Below are 21,193 nucleotides of genomic sequence, written 5' to 3' on the forward strand. Positions count from 1 at the left end.
GCGCTTTGAGTCACTCGAGAAAAAGCGCTATATAAATATAATTCACTTCACTACTCCGGCTTCCTCCCACCTCCAAAGACTTGCACCTGGGGATAGGTTGATTGGCAACACTAAATTGGCCCTAGTGTGTGAATGTGAGTGTGAATGTTGTCTGTCTATCTGTGTTGGCCCTGCGATGAGTTGCCGACTTGTCCAGGGTGTACACACCTTCCGCCCGAATGCAGCTGAGATAGGCTCCAGCGCCCCCGCGATCCCAAAAGGGACAAGCGGTAGAAAGTGGATGGATGGATGGATGGATGGGTCTCAATGCTAGTAGAAATTTAAGTTATATTGTCTAACAAAGAATCCTTATCTTGTACAGAGTGACACTTGTAAGTCACTGTGTACACGTGTAGTACTACTATGCTATGTACACTTTTTCATAGTTGTGCTTCATCACAACTACTGAATGTTTGCATTGACTTTACTTTTTATGCTGCAAATGTATTTGATCTTCACATCAACTGCATTGTACTGCAGACAGTATGCGTGATGTTTGTTCTTGTTGTTTGTCCTTCTTTCCACTGGAGATGGTCTATTCTATATGTGCTTTGCCTGCAATCATTTCAATCAAAAATCAAGCCAAAACATGGTTTTCCTTGTTAATCTAAAAGCTTGGAGTGCTCTATTCGCGTAATGGTCCAGTCTGGTGCCACTCCTTTAGTGAACTCCCTTTGAAACCTGCACAGAAAACAGACAATTCAATCTATACAATCAATAAATAAACAAGAGTACAATCAGTTCAATAAACACCCAGTAAAATCAGTATAACTACACAGTACAATCAGCATAATAAGCACAATGTACAATTAGTATAAGCATGCAGTAAAATCAGCACATTAACTACCCAATACAATCAGCAGGGCTTGAATGTAACCGCGTCAGCCCTTGCCATTTGCCGTAATGCCCTAAACATTTACCAACATTTACGGCAACAACATGCCATGACCGCCCTTGACTTTTTACTCGTTAATGGAGTAGGGATGTAACAATAAACGGTATAATGATAGACAGCGGTAAAATTCCAGACGGTTATTAACACCGTTTAAATTTGTATTTACCGAAAAGCCGTCATTTAGTAATGCATTTTAGGCAACTGCTTACTTCCTGAATACTGAAGCGCCGCAGAGTCTGCGCATGCGCACTTGAGCCGTTCGGCTAGGGAAACATGGACTTTGTTTTGAAAATGTTCCCTCCGAGCTAATGGAGCCAATCGCTTCGTTTCAATCGCTTCTACGTTTGCGTAGGGGTGTAACGGTACACAAAAATTTCGGTTCGGTACGTTCCTCGGTTTAGTGGTCACGGTTCGGTTCATTTTCGGTACAGTAAGAAAACAACAAAATATACATTTTCTGGTTATTTATTTACCAAATTTGTAAACAATGGCTTTATCCTTTTAACATTGGGAACACTACAATAATTCTGCCCACGTTAATCAACATTAAACTGCCCCAAGTTAATGCTCAGATTAAATAAAATGACAAAACTTTTCTTCTACATATAAAAAGTGCAACATTAAACAGTTTCAAGTTAACTCATCATGCTTAATTTATTACAGCATTTGGGAAGCCTGTAGTTGATTTTTATTATGTAAATGTTACATTTTTATCAACATGTGAAAGCAGAGACCCTGCCATTCAAAACTAGGCTGCTGCATTACTAATGATTAATGTAACTATAGCTGAAAAAATGGTACAATAGCAATAGAAGAGACTATTCATCCCTGAACACCATGGAGTTCATGTAGGCTTAATGATGCAGTTACATTATTATATCAACTATCAGAGACAGAAACTCTTCATTTAACATAATGTCCTGCTTCAACACAGTTCAATCAACACAGAAAAAGGTAAAGTGAAATAACAGACAGACAGGGCTTTGCTGTCCGTAACACACACGCACACACACATACACTCTCACACACACACCGCAAATTGAGCTAACGTTACGCTAAAAGCGAATTAGCCTTCACCTCAAGCCAAGGCTGCGAGCGAGCTGAGCTGCCTTTTAGGTTTCTAGAACGTCAACGGGCTCATAGTGATGTTACTAGTAGTTGACTGGGAGGTGTTTATTATAATTTGGGGAGAGTCCTCTGCCTAATGCTTACCTGCTAAACGCTAAGCAGTGACTACATGCGCTCTGAATACGCACTGCTGATTGGCTGTTACCGCTCTGAATACGCACTGCTGATTGGCTGTTACCGCTCTGTTTGTAACCAATCAGATGGTTGTGTGGGTGGGACAATGCTGGTGCTGTGTAGAGTCCTGACAGAGACAGAGGCAGAAGGAAGCGGAGGCGGCTACTTAATATGTTCGTGTGGAAACTCGTTCGGTACAACTCCGAACCGAACCGAAACCCTGTACCGTTATACCCCTATTTTTGCGGAGTCGCAGTGTGCCATTAAGAGCGCAAAGAGGAGAACAATATTTGAGCTGGCGTCCTTTCGCCAGCTGCTGGGACTGAGAGTCACCATGCTGCAGGCGATGCGTCGGGAACATTGTCACAACTTGTTTATAAAGTTTGTAGTTTGTTTACTGGGATGTTCACTCGTCCTTTATTTAACTGCTAACTTTGTTAGTGTTCCAATAACATCAATAGTAGCTAAAATGTTTTGTCATCTCATCAAATTGAACGCTGGCTGAGTTGTCCGGGAGGCACAAAGATTGTGTGTTAGATGTGAGAGGTATCACTCCTCTTTAATTTTGTTGGCTAAACTGTTGCACTGAAGTACATGGATGTTGTAGAAGAACAAAGCTTGTTTTTTTTACTTTATCTTCATTAGCCAAACTGCTTTGTGTTTATATTGATATCAAAAAGTAAACACCATGGTTTTTTTTTTTTTACATTACCGGTACTTGTATTTTTTCATTCCACAAAGTAATTACTTTAAAAAACATTCATGTGACATAGCATTGTGTTAATGTTTTATGGTGCATAGTTAATTCCTATATGACATATTTCTACTCAAACTCTCGATGGAGCTGTCCTGATACAGCATGTAAATGTACACACATCAGTAACTTAAAAAATACCTCTCTGTATGCAAATGTAAAACTATAGATAAAGGCATACTGTAATAAAAAATCGGACACGTTGATACTATTAATTAACAAAAACACAAATATTTGTCTTTAAATATATAGATCCAGAATGTAGAGCATTTTTATAAGATATTACAAATTACATAATGGCGTCACATTCACACCCCAACACTACTTTACCAAACATAGTGTATAGTCAAGATTAATAATCGTGATTTTAATATTGATAAGAATTATCTTAATTATTATTTTGTCCATAATCGTGCAGTCCTATGTGGAAGACTTGACCTCATATATTAACACTATTTTATCTATATGGACAAAAAGTGCAGTTACGTCTTATATGCATAAGATGCCATCTTGCAAATATTTCACATTTATTTTGATGTATTTATAGTATTATTTTGTTTCTGCCATATTACAAACCCCATTTCCATATGAGTTGGGAAATTGTGTTAGATGTAAATATAAACGGAATACAATGATTTGCAAATCCTTTTCAACCCATATTCAATTGAATGCACTACAAAGACAAGATATTTGATGTTCAAACTCATAAACTTTTTTTTTTTTTTGCAAATAATAATTAACTTAGAATTTCAAGTCTGCAACACGTGCCAAAGTAGTTGGGAAAGGGCATGTTCACCACTGTGTTACATCACCTTTTCTTTTATCAACACTCAATAAACGATTGGGAACTGAGGAAACAAATTGTTGAAGCTTTGAAAGTGGAATTCTTTCCCATCCTTGTTTTATGTAGAGCTTCAGTCGTTCAACAGACCGGGGTCTCCGCTGTCGTATTTTACGCTTCATAATGCGCCACACATTTTCGATGGGAGACAGGTTTAAACTGCAGGCGGGCCAGTAAAGTACCCGCACTCCTTTTTTATGAAGCCACGCTTTTGTAACACGTGCTGAAAGTGGCTTGGCATTGTCCTGCTGAAATAAGCAGGGGCGTACATGAAAAAGACGGCGCTTAGATGGCAGCATATGTTGTTCCAAAACCTGTATATACTTTTCAGCATTAATGGTGCCTTCACAGATGTGTAAGTTACTCAAGCCTTGGGCACTAATGCACACAGATGCTGGCTTTTGAACTTTGCATCGATAACAGTCTGGATGGTTCGCTTCCCCTTTCGTCCGGATGATACAATGTCGAATATTTCCAAAAACAATTTGAAATGTGGACTCGTCAGACCACAGAGCACTTTTCCACTTTGCATGAGTCCATCTTAGATGATCTCGGGCCCAGAGAAGCCGGCGGCGTTTCTGGATGTTGTTGATGAATGGCTTTCGTTTTGCATAGTAGAGCTTTAACTTGCACTTACAGATGTAGCGACAAACTGTATTTAGTGACAGTGGTTTTCTGAAGTGTTCCTGAGCCCATGTGGTGATATCCTTTAGAGATTGATGTTGGTTTTTGATACAGTGCCGTCTGAGATATCGAAGGTCACGGTCATTCAATGTTGGTTTACGGCCATGCCGCTTACGTGGAGTGATTTCTCCAGATTCTCTGAACCTTTTGATGATATTATGGACCGTAGATGTTGAAATCCCTAAATTTCTTGCAATTGCACTTTGAGAAACGTTGTTCTTAAACTGTTTGACTATTTGCTCACGCAGTTGTGGACAAAGGGGTGTACCTCGCCCTATCCTTTCTTGTGAAAGACTGAGCATTTTTTGGGAAGCTGTTTTTATACCCAATCATGGCACCCACCTGTTCCCAATTAGCCTGCACACCTGTGGGATGTTCCAAATAAGTGTTTGATGAGCATTCCTCAACTTTATCAGTATTTATTGCCACCTTTCCCAACTTCTTTGTCACGTATTGCTGGCATCAAATTCTAAAGTTAATGATTGTTTGCAAAAAAAAATGTTTATCAGTTTGAACATCAAATATGTTGTCTTTGTAGCATATTCAACTGAATATGGGTTGAAAATGATTTGCATTTGTATTCCGTTTATATTTACATCTAACACAATTTCCCAACTCATATGGAAACGGGTTTTGTACTTTGTTTATAATGCTTGTGTTGCTTTCATATGCACATCTAGCTTTCTACTACATATATACATTTTGAACGTGTGTGTTTAAAAAAAAAAAAAAATTGGTTAAAGGATTTCAGTATAAGTAGCTTTTGAAAAATTTGAGCACATTTAAAATTACCACGATAATAACCGTGTAACTGTGATAACAAATGTTCACACCGTGAATGATGGACAATTGTAACATAATTAATATATACAGTATATCCATCCATCCATTTTCTACCGCTTAATCCCTTCGGGGTCGCGGGGGGTGCTGGAACCTATCTCAGCTACAATCGGGCGGAAGGCGGGGTACACCCTGGACAAGTCGCCACCTTATACAAGTACAACCCATTTATCATTAATTATTTATTTATCACAGGGCCAACACAGATAGACAGACAACTTTCACACTCACATTCACACACTAGGGCCAATTTAGTGTTGCCAATCAACCTATCCCCAGGTGCATGTTTTTGGAGGTGGGAGGAAGCCGGAGTACCCGGAGGGAACCCACGTAGTCACGGGGAGAACATGCAAACTCCACACAGAAAGATCCCGAGCCCGGGATTGAACCCAGGACTGCTCAGGACCTTCGTATTGTGAGGCAGACGCACTAACCCCTCTACCACCGTGCTGCCCTAATATATATATATATATATATATATATATACATATATATATATATATATATATATATATATATATATATATATATATATATATATATATATATATATATGGAGAGGAGGCTACGCCGGATAGTCGAACCTCGGATTCAGGAAAAACAGTGTGGTTTTCGTCCTGGTCGTGGAACTGTGGACCAGCTCTATAATCTCGGCAGGGTCCTTGAGGGTGCATGGGAGTTTGCCCAACCAGTCTACATGTGTTTTGTGGACTTGGAGAAGGCATTCGACCGTGTCCCCCGGGAAGTCCTGTGGGGAGTGCTCAGAGAGTATGGGGTATCGGACTGTCTGATTGTGGCAGTGCGCTCCCTGTATGATTAGTGCCAGAGCTTGGTCCGCATTGCCGGCAGTAAGTCGGACACGTTTCCAGTGAGGGTTGGACTCCGCCAAGGCTGCCCTTTGTCACCGATTCTGTTCATAACTTTTATGGACAGAATCTCTAGGCGCAGTCAAGGCGTTGAGGGGATCTGGTTTGGTGGCTGCAGGATTAGGTCTCTGCTTTTTGCAGATGATGTGGTCCTGATGGCTTCATCTGGCCAGGATCTTCAGTATGGCGTCACATTAGTGCCAAAAATCCGAGCGCATAAAAACTGTTATCGCGCGCTGATTCTCCACTTCTTGCGCGCGCGCGACACCCTTTTGCGCGCGCGTGGTGCCTTTTTGCGCGCGCGCGGTGCCTTTTTGCGCGCGCGCGGTGCATTTCTGTGCGCGCGCGGTGCCTCTCTGCGCGCGCGCGACGCCCTTCTGCGCGCTCCCTGGCATCTCTTTTTGGCACTTTGGGGGCGGGTATGCTTAGACGGCCCCTTCTTTCTGATTGGTCAGGCAAAAAATGCTGATTAATGCTCAGAGCCAATCAGAAGTATAGCAGGGCGGGTCATCGTCAATATGTATCAAGATTTATGGAGGAAGAAGTGGATAAAAAAAATGTCGCGCGCTGATGAAGGTTATTTCATACCACATAAACACAATACAGGGTAATACAAAATGTGACCCAGATAAATAATAAGACAACAAACACCATAATCACATCTTTCAGCCAGAACTGGTCCACCAGCAATAACATCCAACCATAACATTATTTTATATTTTCACTTCTTCTTGAACATTTGTTTTCTAATTTATGGAATTTCTTTTGATTCAGCCATAAAATTAATGAAATAATCTTTGAATTTTGTTTTTAAAATGTTAAAAATAGCTTTTAATAATGTATTCTGAAACAGTTTAAAATAATCAGAGAACTGACTAACACTGACCCTACACAACTATGTTGCACAATTAAGTCTTTTTTTTTTTAAAGCGAAAGAGGTAATTCCAACAGGTACAGCATCCTATGTCATATCTACATGTAATAAGATTTGTAACAAGACAAACCGTTTGTAAATTGGTCGAAAATCGAGCAAGTTATGGTAATTTAATTAGTACATGTACCATTGACATCAATGTAATGATTGAGGCTAGATGTCCGAGTTATGTTATGGTTGGATGTTATTGCTGGTGGACCAGTTCTGGCTGAAAGATGTGATTATGGTGTTTGCTGTCTTATTATTTATTTGGGTCACATTTTGTATTACCCTGTATTGTGTTTATGTGGTATGAAATAACCTTCATCAGCGCGTGACATTTTTTTTATCCACTTCTTCCTCTGTAAATCTTGATACATATTGACGATGACCCGCCCTGCTATACTTCTGATTGGCTCTGAGCATTAATCAGCATTTTTCGCCTGACCAATCAGAAAGAAGGGGCTGTCTAAGCATACCCGCCCCCAAAGTGCCAAAAAGAAACATGACAGCGCGAGCAGAGATGCCAGGAGTACACAGAGAGCGCGCAGAAGGGCGTCGCGCGCGCGCAGAGAGGCGTCGCGCGCGCGCAGAAAGGCACCGCGCGCGCACAGAAATGCACCGCGCGCGCACAGAAATGCACCGCGCGCGCGCAAAAAGGCACCACGCGCGAAGTGGAGAATCAGCGCGCGATAACAGTTTTTATGCGCTCTGTTTTTTGGCACTAATGTGACGCCATACTTCAGCTCTCACTGGATCGGTTCGCAGCTGAGTGTGAAGCGACTGGGATGAAAATCAGCACCTCCAAGTCCGAGTCCATGGTTCTCGCCCGGAAAATGGTGGAGTGCCATCTCCGGGTTGGGGAGGAGATCTTGCCCCAAGTGGAGGAGTTCAAGTACCTCGGAGTCTTGTTCAAGAGTGAGGGAAGAGTGGATCGTGAGATCGACAGGCGGATCGGTGCGGCGTCTTCAGTAATGCGGACGCTGTATCGATCCGTTGTGGTGAAGAAGGAGCTGGCCGGAAGGCAAAGCTCTCAATTTACCGGTCGATCTACGTTCCCATCCTCACCTATGGTCATGAGCTTTGGGTTATGACCGAAAGGACAAGATCACGGGTACAAACGGCTGAAATAAGTTTCCTCTGCCGGGTGGCGGGGCTCTCCCTTAGAGAAAGGGTGAGAAGCTCTGCCATCCGGGGAGAGCTCAAAGTAAAGCCGCTGCTCCTCCACATCGAGAGGAGCCAGATAAGGTGGTTCGGGCATCTGGTCAGGATGCCACCCGAACGCCTCCCTAGGGAGGTGTTTAGGGCATGTCCGACCGGTAGGAGGCCGCGGGGAAGACCCAGGACACGTTGGGAAGACTATGTCTCCCGGCTGGCCTGGGAACGCCTCGGGGTCCCACAGGAAGAGTTGGACGAAGTGGCTGGGAAGAGGGAAGTCTGGGCTGGAGGCCACGCCCCCTCCAGCTCCATGCGGACCTGGGTGACGTGTCGACAGCCTGTTTTCACGTCCGCTTTCCCACAATACAAACAGCATGCCTGCCCAATCACGTTATAACTGTAGAATGATCGAGGGGGAGTTCTTGGTTTCTTATGTGGGTTTATTGTAAGGCAGTTTCATTAACGTCCTCCCAGCGCGGCAACAACACACAACAACAGCAGTCACGTTTTCGTCTACCGTAAAGCAGTTCGTCTGCCGTAAACAGCAATGTTGTGACACTCTTAAACAGGACAATACTTCCATCTACTGTACATGCATATGTGACAATAGCATCTACGGCTTTTAGAGAGTGCACTGCACAACTGCGCACACAACAAGGAGACGAAGCAGAATGCATCATCAGAGAGGGTGTTCAGCATGGTTAGAAAAATAGTGACAGAGACTAGAACAAGGATGGACAATTCAACCCTTAACTCAACAATGAGTAGATGAGTGTTATGTGTGTGTATATGTGTAAATAAATGAACACTGAAATTCAAGTATTTCTCTTATATATATATATATATATATATATATATATATATATATATATATATATATATATATATATATAAAATAAAATAAATATATATATAGATATATAGCTAGAATTCACTGAAAGTCAAGTATTTCTTATATATATATATATATATATGAAATACTTGACTTGGTGAATTCTAGCTGTAAATATACTCCTCCCCTCTTAACCACGCCCCCAACCACACACCTCCTGAAATCGGTGGTCTCAAGGTTGGCAAGTATGATATATATATGTATATATATATATATATATATATATATATATATATATATATATATATATATATATATATATATATATATATATATATATATATATATATATATATATATATATATGCGCTTTGGAGCCCCTGCATCGAAAGAAAATGTTTGCCTTTGTGCCTTTCCGACTTGCCTTGGTGCAATAAAATATGAGCCCTCCTTTAAGGCAACACTTGGCTTGACCTTAAAAAGTAAAAATTCGAGGCCTGAATCAGTATAATAAGCACAATGTACAAATCAGTATAAGCATGCAGTAAAATCAGTACATTAACACACAGTAAAATCAGTACAATCACAGTACAATCAACAGTAGGAAACATGTATGTCACACACAGTTGATACTCACTCGTAATTTGCAGTTAGCAGCCGCTTACTTTGTGTTTCTGCCTCCCCAAGAGAAACCTGGAAGATTCGAGTCCCTTCCAAGGTGTCATCAGGAAGCCGTGCGCTGGTCAGGTACCAGAAACGCATCAAAATGCTTACAAACCTCCTCCCTGCAGAAACATATGCACAGCCATTAGCAAGGGCTGGTGAAGATCGAAATGGTGTTGATTTACTGACCTTTGTCGTCGTAGTAGATTCCAACATCTCCTGGTATGCTGTACATGACCTCATCGAGGTCAGCAGACAAAGCCATCTTGTACATCAGTGGAAGCAGGCTGCACTTTTCCTCCAGCTTACCAATTAACTGACAAAATAAGACACAAACTTGTTGTTTGTCTAGAATAGATATACATTCAGGAGTCCAACCGCCAAATACATTTTATATCTATACTATATAGCAGTGGCGTGCAATAAAACAACAACAAATAATCAAAACATAAAATACAAGTGAATATTTGTCCATTGAACATTGTTATTAATGTATTTTTTGTCAGTTAACATTCTGCTGTATGTCACAGATAGGTGGCTGCCTGGAGGATGTTCACGTTCACACAAGCCGCAAGTATTATATTTCACCTATTCCTGGTGCGACCATAAGCTCCACCCAACAAATACACACGCAAGGACAAGGTTACGTTTTATGTTATAATAATGTCTGCATAAACTTTTATTATACACCCAGACATAGAAAATATGTGTGTATCTTTATTCTTGATAACCCGACAAAAAACTGCAAATACATGTCATACGACGTGGCGCACAGTACTGCGGCTAAGCATGAGGCAGTGCATGCAAGCTGGCAGGTGCTTATTGCTGCCATCTTTCTACAGCAGGGTCTTAATCACACATTCCACAGGCCCACACTTAAGGAACTTCACTTTTTTTTTTTTAAATGTTGCATATTATTCACAATCTTTATATGAGACAAGAACACACATGTCTATCTTTTTTCTGTGTGTTCTAAATAGTAAAACTGCTAACAAGAGGTGGCTAACAATGCAGGTGATTAATCAAACTAATCAAAAACGAATCGACATCAAGGTTTTTATTAATAAATAACTGCAAAAGGCTGAGGTTATTGTTTTTTGGGGATTTTTCTCTGCTGTCACCGGCGTTTGAGTGACAGCCATGTACCCAAATCAGAATTGTTTGTTCTTCTCTTCCTTCAAACAGAAAGAAAGACGTCCGACATTGTGCATCGCTTTCAGCACCTGAGCGTGTTTAACAGTGGAACTAACTGAACAGAGTGACCCCTCTTTTCAGTCATTCACAATCTTTGTCTCGGTGGAGACGAGAGCGGGGCGCCGCCGCCAACACACTTGCAGTACGGAGAGCCTCGCAACTAGCCAGTGAGATGTGCCACAAGGTAATACAAATTAGGAGGAAAAACATAAGATTATAAAACCAAAAGGTCCTGTTGTGGGAATATTTCAGTTTCAAATAGGATGAGCAATATGGGCCCATCAACACAATGAACAAGCGAAAATGCCGCAGTGATCACGTGATAGCAATAAACAAAGACTACGTTTACACTGCGGGCCAAAGTGGCCCAAATTAGATTTTTTTGAGAACTGATTTTTTCCAGCAAGTAAAATTAGATTTTTATCAGACTCCATTGTAAATGCACAAAGGCCCCAATGTGGCCTTGACGTCACTTGGTAGGAAGTCGCTACTACAACAAAATAAAATTGAGTGTTTTTTTTACGTGAAAGTAAATTAAAGTAACATAGTGTGTGAATGGACGTATATAGTGTAATATATTAGAGACGATTGTTCTCGTTTTATGGCTGTTAAGTAGAGGAGACACGGACATCAACGTGGATCTACGAGACCTTTATTTTTCAACTATCATGTAAGCAAATGCGCCACAGCTTCAATTCCGGAGTTTAAATAATCACTATTTTTTTGGAATCAAAAAATATATTCATATTACATCAGCGTTTCCAGCAGCGCTTTGTTGGTAAGGCGGCCGCCTTAACAACAAAGAGCCACCGCCTCAACTAAAGTAATTTTTATTTAATTTAAAAATTTTCTTTTTTTTTGTCCTGTCCAGCTTCTCAGGCAAATCATATAGTTGATGTAGATGCCAATATCGGCTGTTCATATTTACTTTATAAAAGAGAAGTGTAGGATACTTCTCTTGTTGCCTTATTTGTATTTGACTTTATTAAATGTATTTATATTGTCATTTGGTGCTAAACTAAAGTCTTAACAAGCTGCTACGCAGCACCCAGCATTGTCCCACCCATACAACCATCTGATTGGTTACACGCAGAGCGGTAACAGCCAATCAGCGGTGCATATTCAGAGCGCATGTAACAGCCAATCAGCAGTGCATATTCAGAGCAGTAACAGCCAATCAGCAGTGAGTATTCAGAGCGCATGGAGTCAGTGCTCACGGCAGAGGCAGGCAGAGAGGAGAGACGTGCGGGTTAGCAGAAAGGTGTTTAGCTGGTGAGCATAATGCCGCGGACTCTCCCCAAATTATAATAAACACCTCCCAGTCAACTACTAGTAACATCACTATGAGCCCGTTATTCTAGAAATATAAGCGGCAGCTCAGCTCCCTCGCAGTCCTTGAGGTGAAGGCTAATTAGCTTTTAGCGTAACATTAGCTTATTTTGCGGTGTGTACGTGCGTGTGTGTGGTACGGACAGCAAAGCCCTGTCTGTCTGAGAGAAAGACAAGCATTATTGACCTACAGTTAACAACTACGTTATTTCACTTTACCTTTTTCTGTGTTGAAGCAGCAAAAAAGGACATTATGTTAAATGAAGAGTTTCTGTCTCTGATAGTTGATATAATAATGTAACTGCATCATAAAGCCTACATGAACTCCATGGTGTTCAGGGATGAATAGTCTCTCCTATTGCTATTGTAGTATTTTTTCAGCTATATTTACATTAATCATTGGTAATGTAGCAGCCTAGTTTTGAATGGCAGGGTCCCTGCTATCACATGTTGATAAAAATATAACATTTACATAATAAAAATCAACTACAAGCTTCCCAAATGCTGTAATAAATTAAGCATAATGAGTTGAGCATATGTCAGCATGTGGCCCCACTTTTAACTATTTTTTCAAACGCTTATTTACAGTATGTCATTAATTTGACTTAGTCATTATTTTGTCTTGGTAAGTCAATATTTACTATGTCAAAATAATGACATACTTAGTATCTCAGGTAACTAGGACTGTCTTGTGTTTAAGGCTGAAACGACGCGTCGACGTAGTCGACGTCATCGGTTACGTAAATACGTCGACGTCATTTTTATGCGTCGACGCGTCGCATATTTACGTCACACTGCCGTCATGGCGGAGCGCAAAGCAGACGATGCGAGCGGTGCGAGCGAGAGGGAAAAAAGCACGCCAAAAGTCGTCAAAAGTGTGGGGGTATTTCAATAAACGGCCTTATAATGTTGTAGCGGCGAACAGCTGTCTCGTCAGCTGACGCGCGAGCTCGCAACCGTGGCTGTTTAGCAACCAGCCAAACCCCACTTAATAAAATTATATTTTATCTTAGAGCACATATCCGCATCCCTATTCACCTAGGCAACCCCAGGAAATGTATATAATTCGGCATTATTTCGGCCAGTCGGCTTATATGATCAGAGCCGATCAGTTTACGTTCACGCGCAGGTATAACGCGGGGCGCTCCCGTCTCATCTGCTGGGGCACGAGCCCAGTAATTAGACCGCTGTGTCAAATCAAGGAGTACAAAAGACGCCAGCGCAGAGTGGAAAAAGGTTTAGTTCATTACAGATAACCCAGAGTTGTGACAAAAGTATGTAAGATTTAATATTTCTCTTCGTGGGTGTGGCGCACTTGTTGCGCTGGTGAGATGCATGTAGCGTGCTTAGTCTGGAGGCTAAATACACACAGTGTGTTATGTAACTGTTGTTTAGTGTTGATATTCTTTGCTTAGTTTGATAAATGTTGGAGCAGTTTGCTTCATCAGGAGGGTGAAGTCGCTCAATTTAAAGTGTTGGATTTAACTGTGTTGGTGAGGGCGTAGAAAAAGGGGCATTTTTCTACCAGTAGACAGCGTTTAAGATTGAGTGTTTCACTGCTAAATTAATAATATATTTATATTGAATATGGATTTTAAATATGTATCTAAATAGGTGGTTAATTGGTTAGGTATTTATGTATTTGCATATTGGGTTTTCTGCTGCATTTATCTATTGTGTTTCTGGGTTTAAATGTATTTTATATGTATCTTGGTGCATTTATGTTGAGACAATTTATTTAAAATCTGTTTTAACTTAAAGGGAAAAGATGTGTCCATTTTCTTGCACTTGTTTAATGGTTAAGAGTTTGATAGCCTAATTAATAATTGTAAATTATGGTATTGATAATTGATTGATTTTTTTACAGCATGTTAATCTTGTGGTGTTTTGTCCTTAAAGGTTTTTCACCTACTAAAGAAGCTAAAGGCTACTAAAGGCTACTAATGACAGCTAAAGAAACTAAAGTCTACTAACACTGCTAAAGACTGCTAAAAAGACTAAAGAAGAAAAAAGAAGCTGTTTCTTCATTGGATAAACTGTTGCAAACTAAAGGAAAATAAAAGGAATAAGTAACTACGGTCTGGTCTTTTGAGTGAAATCCAGAAGCCACATTCAGCATTGGTACATCCCTTCAAGTGTGGGATAAGCACAACGAAAAAAGCAAAACACTTGACAGTTGTTGTATGCACACTGTGTCGAGCGGAAATGGCCTATCATAGCAGCACAACGGCTATGAAGGAACATTTGAAAAGAAAACACCCGACAGCGTTCTTGCCATCACCATCAACTAGTCAATCGTCCGCGTGAGTATACGTTGTCATCATTACACAAAAACATGAATGTGTCATTTGTATCTGCGTTGTAAATTCATAAACTAAAACACTGTTTCGCTCTGAGAGGCGCGTTTGGCGTGCCTGTTCAGTGTTTACAAAGACGCGCTCCTCTTTAACGCTAACGTTAACTAATTGTGCAAATACCTTTTACAACATTAACAGTTACATATACTATGTACAAACCAACAATTAACTTTCACTTTAATCATACTATCATTGTTGCGTTATTAAGCAAAATAAGCAATACTTTTACTTTTGTTGAAATGTTTACACTGTTACAGAATATTTCCTTTTGCACTTTTTTGTATTGGATGTTTATCTTTATTTTTGCACATTTTAAAGCAAAATAAGCAATACTTTTACTTTTGAAATGCTTATACTATTGCAGAATATTAAGATTTGCACTGGATGTTTACTTTTATATTTGCACATTGCAAATAAGCTACTTTTAATTTTGTTAAATGTTAAAAGTTTTAAATGTTTACATTGTTACAGAATATTTTGTCATGTTGTTGTCAATGTTGACTGAGTGGCCATACTTTTTTTTTTGTAAATAAAAGTCATGCCTTTTGAAAAAACTGGCCAACATTTATTTTTTCATCTTCATTTTAAATTAAAAAAATAATGGGTAAAAGGAAAAATAATCTATAAATTAACCGATTAATCGAAAAAAATAATCTATAGATTAATCGATAGAAAAATAATCGTTAGCTGCAGCCTTACTTGTGTTTTGGTTTTACTTTACGGAAAAAATATTGAGATATATATCGTATATTGCCAGTCAGCATACGGAGCGGAAAACACAACCAAAAATTGTAGGCTTCTTCATGCTACGAAGCCGCCCTACTTCACCACAGTCTGTAGTCTATTGCCCCCCCAGGCAGCGATTCCCCATCCGTCTGGGTATATATATATATATATATATATATATATATATATATATATATATATATATATATATATATATTAGAGATGCGCGGTTTGCGGACACAACCGCGGAGTCCGCGGATAATTCGCGGGTCGGGCGGGTGACATGACGAAAAAAATAGATTGTAAATAGATTCGGGCGGTTGGCAGTTGAACCAATTCGGAAATATATATACAGGTAAAAGCCAGTAAATTAGAATATTTTGAAAAACTTGATTTATTTCAGTAATTGCATTCAAAAGGTGTAACTTGTACATTATATTTATTCATTGCACACAGACTGATGCATTCAAATGTTTATTTCATTTAATTTTGATGATTTGAAGTGGCAACAAATGAAAATCCAAAATTCCGTGTGTCACAAAATTAGAATATTACTTAAGGCTAATACAAAAAAGGGATTTTTAGAAATGTTGGCCAACTGAAAAGTATGAAAATGAAAAATATGAGCATGAACAATACTCAATACTTGGTTGGAGCTCCTTTTGCCTCAATTACTGCGTTAATGCGGCGTGGCATGGAGTCGATGAGTTTCTGGCACTGCTCAGGTGTTATGAGAGCCCAGGTTGCTCTGATAGTGGCCTTCAACTCTTCTGCGTTTTTGGGTCTGGCATTCTGCATCTTCCTTTTCACAATACCCCACAGATTTTCTATGGGGCTAAGGTCAGGGGAGTTGGCGGGCCAATTTAGAACAGAAATACCATGGTCCGTAAACCAGGCACGGGTAGATTTTGCGCTGTGTGCAGGCGCCAAGTCCTGTTGGAACTTGAAATCTCCATCTCCATAGAGCAGGTCAGCAGCAGGAAGCATGAAGTGCTCTAAAACTTGCTGGTAGATGGCTGCGTTGACCCTGGATCTCAGGAAACAGAGTGGACCGACACCAGCAGATGACATGGCACCCCAAACCATCACTGATGGTGGAAACTTTACACTAGACTTCAGGCAACGTGGATCCTGTGCCTCTCCTGTCTTCCTCCAGACTCTGGGACCTCGATTTCCAAAGGAAATGCAAAATTTGCTTTCGTCAGAAAACATGACTTTGGACCACTCAGCAGCAGTCCAGCTGGTGTCGGTCCACTCTGTTTCCTGAGATCCAGGGTCAACGCAGCCGTCTACCAGCAAGTTTTAGAGCACTTCATGCTTCCTGCTGCTGACCTGCTCTATGGAGATGGAGATTTCAAGTTCCAACAGGACTTGGCGCCTGCACACAGCGCAAAATCTACCCGTGCCTGGTTTACGGACCATGGTATTTCTGTTCTAAATTGGCCCGCCAACTCCCCTGACCTTAGCCCCATAGAAAATCTGTGGGGTATTGTGAAAAGGAAGATGCAGAATGCCAGACCCAAAAACGCAGAAGAGTTGAAGGCCACTCTCAGAGCAACCTGGGCTCTCATAACACCTGAGCAGTGCCAGAAACTCATCGACTCCATGCCACTCCGCATTAACGCAGTAATTGAGGCAAAAGGAGCTCCAACCAAGTATTGAGTATTGTTCATGCTCATATTTTTCATTTTCATACTTTTCAGTTGGCCAACATTTCTAAAAATCCCTTTTTTGTATTAGCCTTAAGTAATATTCTAATTTTGTGACACACGGAATTTTGGATTTTCATTTGTTGCCACTTCAAATCATCAAAATTAAATGAAATAAACATTTGAATGCATCAGTCTGTGTGCAATGAATAAACATAATGTACAAGTTACACCTTTTGAATGCAATTACTGAAATAAATCAAGTTTTTCAAAATATTCTAATTTACTGGCTTTTACCTGTATATATACACAAACCCTGTTTCCATATGAGTTGGGAAATTGTGTTAGATGTAAATGTAAACGGAATACAATGATTTGCAAATCCTTTTTAACCCATATTCAATTGAATGCACTACAAAGACAAGATATTTGATATTCAAACTCATAAACTTTTTTTTTTTTTGCAAATAATAATTAAGTTAGAATTTCATGGCTGCAACACGTGCCAAAGTAGTTGGGAAAGGGAATGTTCACCACTGTGTTACATCACCTTTTCTTTTAACAACACTCAAACGATTGGGAACTGAGGAAACTAATTGTCGAAGCTTTGAAAGTGGAATTCTTTCCCATTCTTGTTTTATGTAGAGCTTCAGTCGTTCAACAGTCCGGGGTCTCCGCTGTCGTATTTTACGCTTCATAATGCGCCACACATTTTCGATGGGAGACAGGTCTGGACTGCAGGCAGGCCAGGAAAGTACCCGCACTCTTTTTTTACGAAGCCACGCTGTTGTAACGTGCTGAATGTGGCTTGGCATTGTCTTGCTGAAATAAGCAGGGGCGTCAATGAAAAAGACGGCGCTTAGATGGCAGCATATGTTGTTCCAAAACCTGTATGTACCTTTCAGCCTTAATGGTGCCTTCACAGATGTGTAAGTTACCCATGCTTTGGGCACTAATGCACCCCCATACCAGCTAAGATGCTGGCTTTTGAACTTTGCGTCGATAACAGTCTGGATGGTTCGCTTCCCCTTTGGGATGTCGAATATTTCCAAAAACAATTTGAAATGTGGACTCGTCAGACCACAGAACACTTTTCCACGTTTCTGGATGTTGTTGATAAATGGCTTTCGCTTTGCATAGTAGGGCTTTAACTTGCACTTACAGATGTAGCGACGAACTGTATTTAGTGACAGTGGTTTTCTGAAGTGTTCCTGAGCCCATGTGGTGATATCCTTTCGAGATTGATGTCGGTTTTTGATTCAGTGCCGTCTGAGGGATCGAAGGTCACGGTCATTCAGTGTTGGTTTCCGGCCATGCGGCTTACGTGGAGTGATTTCTCCAGATTCTCTGAACCTTTTGATGATAGTATGGACCGTAGATGTTGAAATCCCTAAATTTCTTGCAATTGCAATTTGAGAAATGTTGTTCTCAAACTGTTTGACTATTTGCTCACGCAGTTGTAGACAAAGGGGTGTACTGTAGTGGAATGTCCAGGTTTTAAATGAAAACAATAGTTATATTTAATTTCATACAATATATTACTATAGTTTCCATGTAAAAAAAAACTAATTTTTAAGGTGTCCATCATCCATCCATCTATCTTCAACCGCTTATCCGGAATCGGGTCGCGGGGACAACAGCTCCAGCAGAAACCCCCATACTTCCCTCTTCAGATCAACATTAGCAACTTCCCTCCTGGGGGATCCCGAAGCGTTCCCAGGCCAGAGAGGAGATGTAATCCCCTCATCTGGTCCTTGGCCTTCCCCAAGGTCTTCTCTCAGTGGGACGTGCAACGAGGACCTCCCTAGGGAGACGCTCATGAGGCATCCGCACGAGATGCCCGAACCACCTAAGCTGGCTCCTTTCCAAGCGAAGGAGCAGCGGCTCTACTGCCGAGTCTCTCTCGGGTGACTGAACTTCTCACCCTATCTCTAAGTGAGATGCCAGCCACCCTACTGAGGAAACTCATTTCGGCCGCTTGTATCCGCGATCTTATTCTTTCGGTAATGAGCCACACTTCATGACCATAGGTGAGCGTAGGAATGTAGATAGCTCCGTAGACCGAGAGCTTTGCCTGCTGGCTCAGCTCTCGTTTCGTCACAACAGTGAGGCAGAGAGAATGCAATACCGCCCCAGCTGCTCCGATTCTCCGGCTGATTTCCTTCTCCAGCTTTCCCTCACTCGTGAACAAGACCCCGAGATACTTAAACTCCTCGACCTGGGACAGAGTCTCGTTCCCTACCTGGACTGTACAAACCATCGGTTTCCTGCTGAGAACCTTGGCCTTAGATTTGAAGATACTGATCTTCATTCCAGCCGCTGAACACTCGGCTGCGAACCGATCCAGTGAGCGCTGAAGGTCACGAACCAATGGAGCCATCCAAGACCACATCATCTGCAAACAGCAGTGACGCAACCTTAAGTCCCCCGAGACGTATACCCTCTCCTCCATGGCTACGACTCTGCCTAGAAATCCTGTCCATGAAAATCACAAACAGGATAAGTGACAGAGCGCAGCCCTGGCGGAGACCAACCCCCACTGGAAACGGATCCGACCTACATCCAAACACAACTTTCGCTTTGGTTGTACAGAGATTGGATGGCCCTCAGCAGAGTCCTCCTCACCTCGTACTTCCTCAGCACCTCCCACAGGATTTCCCGGGGCACCCGGTCATACGCCTTCTCCAAATCCACAGAGCACTCCCAGGCCCTCTCCAGGATTCCCACAAGAGTAAAGAGCTGGTCAGCTGTTCTTTTTTAAGGTGTGGCGGCTTTAATTTAGTGCAGGGGAAACCCTGCACTATAATATTAATCATGATACACGCAGCACGTCATTCGTGTTATTACAACTACAGAGCATACACTGTCGAGTTAGCTGTGTACAAACAACACATGAAATGTGGGCTAATACTTTACAGATACAGTAATATGATTGTTCATGTTCTTCAGCAAGTACAGATTGGAGTCCTATCACATTGTGTTGTGCATTACAAACTCAAATGCTACAGCTTGGTTATTATACAGGTTAAGGAACGTAAATAAAGTACTGTTTGCAGTTTTTGAATGATTTTTTTTAAAGTGATTCAGAGGTACAATTGATTACGCTCGTTAGCTGCATTGCTAGCCACCTCGAACGAGCCGAGTTTTGCATGTTTGACTGCAAAAAAAACATTTGTCTTCCCGTCTCTCATAAGGATTGTGAACTTTCAAAAAGGTGCAGTTCCCCTTTAAGGCTACTGAACACGGCGTTCAGGTTTCTGTACAGATCCATACAGTTTTCAAAACATTGTTAAATAACGTTTGTTTCGCATTTAATCTTTAACATGACATTGTTATTGAAACAAAGATCCCAATAACAAACATGTATACAAAGGTAACAGTGGGCGTGCACGAACTAAAGTTGACAGGTAGTGATGTAGTCTCCGCGCATGCACGGACTGATCAGGTCTTCCGGTACCGGTTAGGTAGTGACAATATCCAGCTCCTTCAAAAAAAATCCCGTCTCTATTTGTTTTCAATGCAATGTGCTGACACAGAGTAAAGTGTAAATCCTTACTCACGTCTTTAGCCACCAGCCCGTCAAGAGCATCAAAATGACACTGAGACAACAGTTTGGAAACATGGCAGAAGGCCTAAAAACAACAACAAATGGATGAGAAGGTTACAGCATCATTAGGAGCATCAAGACGACACTGAGACTCACTGTAGCTTACAAACACGACAGAAAACCCAAGTCGTCAATAATTATACACGAATAAAATGAACAGTTACAATTTGTAAATCTGACCTGTTTCGCTCCATGTGTGAACTCTTGGATGCTGAATTCTGAATCAAAGTATGCTTTGATAAGAAAGTAGTAAATTCGTGTTCTTATCCAAATAAAAGGGTTTGGGATGCCGACGACCACCATTTTCTGATTGTGCTTGGGTTCGGAGCTGTACGGCCGAACAGACTCCCCCACACTACCGGAAAATAGAAACGATAAATGTGCTTTTCTCCACCGGGTATGGATGACAGGTGTATGTTTTAAAGAGTGACAACGGCCGTTTAACGATGACAACCTCCGACATCCTCTTAACAGGAAAAGCGCCATCTTTATTTTGCCCTCAACCTCAACGGTTTCCTGTCCGTCTACTTGTATCATTCGACTGGTCTTGCTGTGTCCAAAATGTATTACTTAAAGGGTTAATTGTACCTTACAATTAGAAAAC

The 21,193-nt window shown here is 41.1% G+C and overlaps 1 protein-coding gene across 2 annotated transcripts; it reads right to left on the minus strand.

Moving 5' to 3' along the window:
* Nucleotides 1-21,126, minus strand: maip1 (matrix AAA peptidase interacting protein 1). Of its 2 annotated transcripts, none has more exons than XM_061926230.1 (5): nucleotides 20,770-21,126; nucleotides 20,543-20,614; nucleotides 9,917-10,043; nucleotides 9,702-9,849; nucleotides 1-720 (listed from the first exon to the last, which is right to left on the minus strand). In XM_061926230.1, exons 1-5 carry the CDS (start codon nucleotides 21,124-21,126, stop codon nucleotides 642-644), a joined length of 783 nt encoding a protein of 260 aa, XP_061782214.1. In that variant the 3' UTR covers nucleotides 1-641. The 2 variants fall into 2 exon arrangements, with proteins under 2 accessions (XP_061782214.1, XP_061782215.1); XM_061926231.1 differs by having other exon boundaries at nucleotides 9,730-9,849; nucleotides 20,770-21,087.
* Nucleotides 21,127-21,193: the final 67 nt, after the last annotated feature.

This window comes from Nerophis lumbriciformis, linkage group LG31 (genome assembly GCF_033978685.3).
Source record: "Nerophis lumbriciformis linkage group LG31, RoL_Nlum_v2.1, whole genome shotgun sequence".
NCBI lineage: Eukaryota > Metazoa > Chordata > Actinopteri > Syngnathiformes > Syngnathidae > Nerophis > Nerophis lumbriciformis.